Source organism: Phalaenopsis equestris, unplaced genomic scaffold (assembly GCF_001263595.1).
Source record: "Phalaenopsis equestris unplaced genomic scaffold, ASM126359v1 Scaffold000760, whole genome shotgun sequence".
In the NCBI taxonomy this organism is placed as follows: Eukaryota; Viridiplantae; Streptophyta; class Magnoliopsida; order Asparagales; family Orchidaceae; genus Phalaenopsis; species Phalaenopsis equestris.
Window position 1 is genome coordinate 441,843 of NW_018165200.1, and position 6,359 is coordinate 448,201.

Consider the following 6,359-nt stretch of genomic DNA (forward strand, 5'->3'; position numbering starts at 1 on the left):
ATTATATATATAATTTATTGCCATAATTATAATTTTGTTAAATTTTAAAATAATTATAAAAATTAATTAAATAAAATATATAATTATTACTAAATTACCCATACATGCCCCTTCAACCCAATCAAACATTCTAACCAAATGTATCTTAGATCCAAGAAATATGATGATATACTGCAATTTATTAATGGCCAGCTTGAAAATTTCAAATCACTAATTATGCCTATGCTTTGCGTATGCTTTTATTTCAAATATTTTAGCCAAATCATAGACTTTGATGAAATTGCGTATGCTTCCTTCATTTGATATGCCTGTTCTTTTATAAGAATTAGGTAAAAATTACCATCGAAATTGCTTTGATAAAAAATTAATACTGAAAAGTACTTTGGTTTTTATTTTTTGTTTATGATTTTCCACAAACTATTCTAATATTTGATGGCCGGTACCATCCCACCGATTGCCACCCGTCGGCCCAAAAATAATAATAATAATAACTTTTAGAAACCATAACAACCCCTATTTATGCAAAAGAATCCTACATCACTACGTGAACTCTAAACTACACAAATTGACCCTCTCATTTTCCGTCAATCATGACTACCTCTTCTCAAAATTCTACTGTGAAAGAACTCCTTGATTCGAACGATCAGAATGTCACAACTTTGCCATCCCATTACATCACTCGTAGCCCAACCAGCAACGCAGCCGAGCTCATCCACGCTGAAGAAATTCCCACAATCGACTTCTCCCTCCTCAAATCCAAATCCCCCTGCGAAAGAGCAAAAATTGTTCAGAAATTAGGCCAAGCCTGTGAGAACTGGGGCTGCTTCATGGTAACCAATTCAAAACCAACAAATGTTGATAATTTTTGTTCCATGAACAATCAACTTGTAACTAAGAAAACAGAATCAGAAACACAAAGAAAAAAATGATTTTGCTGATGCACACATATTAATTTCTTCTTATTGAATTTTCGAAGCACAGATGTTATTGGTTTGTACAGGTTGCGAACCATGGAGTGCCAGAGGAATTGAGAACATCAGTAATGGAAGCGTTCGCTGCTTTCTTTGATCTGCCGGCAGAGGAGAAGGAAGATTGCAAGAGGAAGCAGCTGTTTGACTCTGTTGTTTGTGGTACGAGTTTTAATCCGACGGTGAAAGGTGTGAGTTATTGGAGGGATTTTTTAAGGATTGTGGCGTCCCCAATCATTGACTTTCCCAAACAGCTTCTTGCTTTCAGGTTTTTGTTTTATGTCCTTCTTAGTGATGGATTTGCTCTATTAAATGATTTAATAGTTAAGTTTGCAATTGGATTTAAAGAGAAAAAAAACAAAAAATCAGGTGCAAAGAAACTGGTTTATTTTTGCGAAAATTAATTTGAAGTGCAAGAGAAATCATATATGATAATCTTTTACCATAAGACATTGGTCAACATTTTAATAAAATGTTGGTCACGTAAATTTGTTTAACAGAGTATCAATCATATATGCGTTTTAGTTGGATAGATAAATCAATAAAATTTGTGGGAGTGTTTTATCTCAACTACCTTAAATATATGCTTATACATTAACCATTGGAAATATTGATATTTACAAATTAGCCATCAAGTTAATTTTTTTGAACCAGCGATATATTTATGCATGCAAAGTTCAAATTATAGAGAATTTAATGAAAATGAAAAATATGGATTAGGATTTTACCTTTAATTTTAATATTTGAGTTGAGAATTTGAAAAATGGATAGATGTTGGTAACATAATTTTAATATAATTCTTTTAATCTGCAATTTTTCTCTTAAATACAACAAAAAATTCACGATGATGAGTAACAAATAGCAAGTTGATCAAAACTAGATTGAGCTCACAAGAGTTCGCGAGGCAAACTAGAGAGATCGTGAAGGAATTAATGAGAGGAATAAGTGAAAGCTTGGAGCTGGAAGCGAATTACATGGAGGAATTTTTTAATATGGAAAGTTGCCACCAAGCTATGGTAGGAAATCTGTACCCTCCGTGTCCTCAGCCCGAGCTGGCTTTGGGTCTCCCTCCTCATTCCGACGCTGGCATTCTCACTCTGCTCATGCAAAACAGCAGCTTTCCCGGCCTTCAGGTTATGCACCATGGCAAATGGGTACCAGTCCAGCTCATACCTAGCTCCTTCTTCGTTATCGTTGCGGATTTCGTTGAGGTATGTATGTACAATTTATTAGTTGCATTCAGTACGCGACATGCATGCAATTTTGAACTCAGTATATAGAGAGTGTGTCTCTTTGTCAAAGGACGAAATACCATATGATAAGGAGAGAAAAATTTACGTACGTAAGACGGATGCAGCATTGTGTACATCAAGAAGGTTATTCAGAAGATATTAACAGATTATATACATATTATAACCTCTATAATCTCTCTGTAACCTACTTATAACTTATAAAAATATGAATGCATAACTTACTAGAAGGTACAGATAAGTTATAGGGAGGTTACAGGGGGTATAACGCGGATATTACCCCCAATATCCTTTGAATAACCTCCCAGACGTACGCAATGTTCCGTACGTCTTACACATGCAAATTTTTCTCAATAAATCCTCTCGAACGGATTTATTATATACCATGTATTTCTTATTTTATATAAGGAGAAAATTGAGAAAATTAACACATAAATGCAACATGAAAACGAAAGAAAAAAAAAAGCATCAGAATTTTAACATGCAACATACAATAATCATTCACATGATTAATTACGCAGATACCACCCTTCTTTTTCATAAATGATAATTACATTTATTCAAGCCATCATACAAGAAACCCCACGTAATTAAATACATAGTGACAAAGAAAGAAAGGAATTTAACAAATTAAACAGTGCTTGTGAGGTTGAGCGGCAACTGACAAAAATATTCCACTGGAGACAGCTTAATGATAAGGACAACACCAACATCAATCATGTTTTCGAAACCTGCACTAACGCGGGCTATCAAGCCGGCGCAGCCGCCGCATCAGTACACTTCTTGCTTACGTCGACAAACAGCTTTTCCAGTTAACACAGATACCATTTAATTTCTACATATTTAAATATCTAACATACACCTACTTTCTATATTTATAGCGCTCAAATTTTTTACATCACGCTAAAAATATCATCACTTTTAAAGTGTTATGCATGTAAAAATTAAAGTTTAGGGGTTAAAAATGTAAATACATAAGAATTGAGTGATATGTATGTAAATCTTACAAAGTCAAATATAGAGGAGAAATTCATGTTAAGAACTGCAAGCTAATTTACAAACACGAGAAGCCTCATTTAAAAAAATAAAAAAAAAGGATGATCGCATTATATTAAAGCGCATCTGCCACACAACAAATATTATTATAATTTTTTTCATTTAATTATCGAACGAAAGTTCAAAAAAGTTTCGATTAACAGCGGGACTTTTACATTTATTGAAACAGATATTTAGTAACGGCAAATACAGGAGCGCGCTGCATAGATCCGTGGTTGACGAGAAGAGCACGAGGATTTCAGTACTAACTTCGATTGGGCCACCATTGGAAGGTGTTGAGGTTGCTCCTGCACCCAAATTGATTAAAGACAAAATATGGCTGCTGCGTTCCGTGGCATCACATACAAAGAGTACGTCGAACTGCACCAAACTAATCAGTTGAACAAAAGTTCTCTTGCAGTTATTAGACTGGGACTATCCAACTGATGAAGGGATTTGATAGAGCTTGCATTTTCCTTGTGGAATGCTGTTATGGTTGTTTTTATTTTAATTATGGGGTTTATCTTAATGACCCTGGGCAAGCGTGAAATTTGCTGAAAACTCAACTTAGCTTAATTATAATTTGAGAATTTTGAGATTTATGTAAATTTTTTTGGTTTTCAAAGCCAAATTTCAAACGCCAACTAAAAATGAAAGATTTTTTAGTACTTAACACACATTAAATTTTTCTGAAAATAAAAAACTAACTAACCACATAACGGTTTCCTAACCGCCTAAAACATGAAAAATGTACAATGGTTTTCCTAACCGCCTAACCACATAACGGTTTTCCTAACCGCCTAAAACATGAAAAATAAACAATTGTTTTCCTAACCGCCTAACCACATAACGGTTTTCCTAACCGCCTAAAACATGAAAAATGTACAATTGTTTTCCTAACCGCCTAACCACATAACGGTTTTCCTAACCGCCTAAAACATGAAAAATAAAAAAACCATAAACAATTTCTGGAGACAACTAGATTAACTCAACAATCTCCTCCTTAAGCTTGTTGTCCTTCACTGACGATTCGCACACCAATCTTTTCTCTCATCTCCAAGAACTTCAATCTTGTAAGTGACTTTGTCATTGCTGATATTCTGTGCAAATATGTTGAATTTCAATCATTCTAGATTCAACACAATTTCTAATGTAGTGGAATCGAGTATCGATGTGTTTGCTCCTCTCATGGTAAACTGAACTCTTGCTTAATGCAATTGCGGACTGATTATCAATCTTCAGAACTACTTTCTTAACTTCGGTTTTTAACAAATCTGTCAATAGTCGTCCTAGCCACATTCCTTGACACGCTGATGCACAGGCAGCGATGTACTCCGCTTCACAGGAAGATAACGCAACCACTTTCTGTTTTTGTGAACACCAACTAATAGGACTTGACCCAAGAAAAAATATTAAACCTGAGGTACTTTTCCTATCATTAGTGTCACGAGCTAGATCACTATCTGAGTAACCGATCAGCTCCAAGAGCTAGATCACTATCTGAGTAATCGATCAGCTCCAAGCTTGCTTTCTTCTTTTCATAAACACAACCGAGGTTTAAAGTTCCTTTCACGTACCGCAATATGTGCATCACTGCGGTCATGTGCTCCGTTTTGGGCCTTTCCATGTATCTACTCACCATGCCAACAGGCATGCAAATTTTTCTCAATAAATGATCCCGAACGGATTTATTATATACCACGTGTTTCTTATTATTATATAAGGAGAAAATTGAGAAATTTAACGCATAAATGCAACATGAAAACGAAAGAAAAAAAAAGCATTAGAATTTTAACATGCAACCTACAATAATCATTCACATGATTAATTACGCAGATACCACCCTTCTTTTTCATAAATGATAATTACATTTATTCAAGCCATCATACAAGAAACCCCACGTAATTAAATACATAGTGACAAAGAAAGAAAGGAATTTAACAAATTAAACAGTGCTTGTGATGTTGAGCGGCAACTGACAAAAATATTCCACTGGAGACAGCTTAATGATAAGGACAACACCAACATCAATCATGTTTTCGAAACCTGCACTAACGCGGGCTATCAAGCCGGCGCAGCCGCCGCATCAGTACACTTCTTGCTTACGTCGACAAACAGCTTTTCCAGTTAACACAGATACCATTTAATTTCTACATATTTAAATATCTAACATACACCTACTTTCTATATTTATAGCGCTCAAATTTTTTACATCACGCTAAAAATATCATCACTTTTAAAGTGTTATGCATGTAAAAATTAAAGTTTAGGGGTTAAAAATGTAAATACATAAGAATTGAGTGATATGTATGTAAATCTTACAAAGTCAAATATAGAGGAGAAATTCATGTTAAGAACTGCAAGCTAATTTACAAACACGAGAAGCCTCATTTAAAAAAATAAAAAAAAAGGATGATCGCATTATATTAAAGCGCATCTGCCACACAACAAATATTATTATAATTTTTTTCATTTAATTATCGAACGAAAGTTCAAAAAAGTTTCGATTAACAGCGGGACTTTTACATTTATTGAAACAGATATTTAGTAACGGCAAATACAGGAGCGCGCTGCATAGATCCGTGGTTGACGAGAAGAGCACGAGGATTTCAGTACTAACTTCGATTGGGCCACCATTGGAAGGTGTTGAGGTTGCTCCTGCACCCAAATTGATTCAAAGACAGAATATGGCTGCTGCGTTCCGTGGCATCACATACAAAGAGTACGTCGAACTGCACCAAACTAATCAGTTGAACAAAAGTTCTCTTGCAGTTATTAGACTGGGACTATCCAACTGATGAAGGGATTTGATAGAGCTTGCATTTTCCTTGTGGAATGCTGTTATGGTTGTTTTTATTTTAATCATGGGGTTTATCTTAATGACCCTGGGCAAGCGTGAAATTTGCTGAAAACTCAACTTAGCTTAATTATAATTTGAGAATTTTGAGATTTATGTAAATTTTTTTGGTTTTCAAAGCCAAATTTCAAACGCCAACTAAAAATGAAAGATTTTTTAGTACTTAACACACATTAAATTTTTCTGAAAATAAAAAACTAACTAACCACATAACGGTTTCCTAACCGCCTAAAACATGAAAAATGTACA

At 34.5% G+C, this 6,359-nt stretch overlaps 1 protein-coding gene across 1 annotated transcript; it reads left to right on the plus strand.

Annotated features, from left to right (window-relative positions):
* The first annotated feature begins 590 nt into the window (after positions 1 to 590).
* LOC110030769 (protein DMR6-LIKE OXYGENASE 2-like) lies at positions 591 to 6,054 on the plus strand. The gene is made up of 5 exons (XM_020733676.1): positions 591 to 830; positions 1,001 to 1,236; positions 1,849 to 2,179; positions 3,444 to 3,651; positions 5,768 to 6,054. Exons 1-5 carry the CDS (start codon positions 591 to 593, stop codon positions 6,049 to 6,051), a joined length of 1,299 nt encoding a protein of 432 aa, XP_020589335.1. The 3' UTR covers positions 6,052 to 6,054.
* The last annotated feature ends 305 nt before the right edge of the window (positions 6,055 to 6,359 follow it).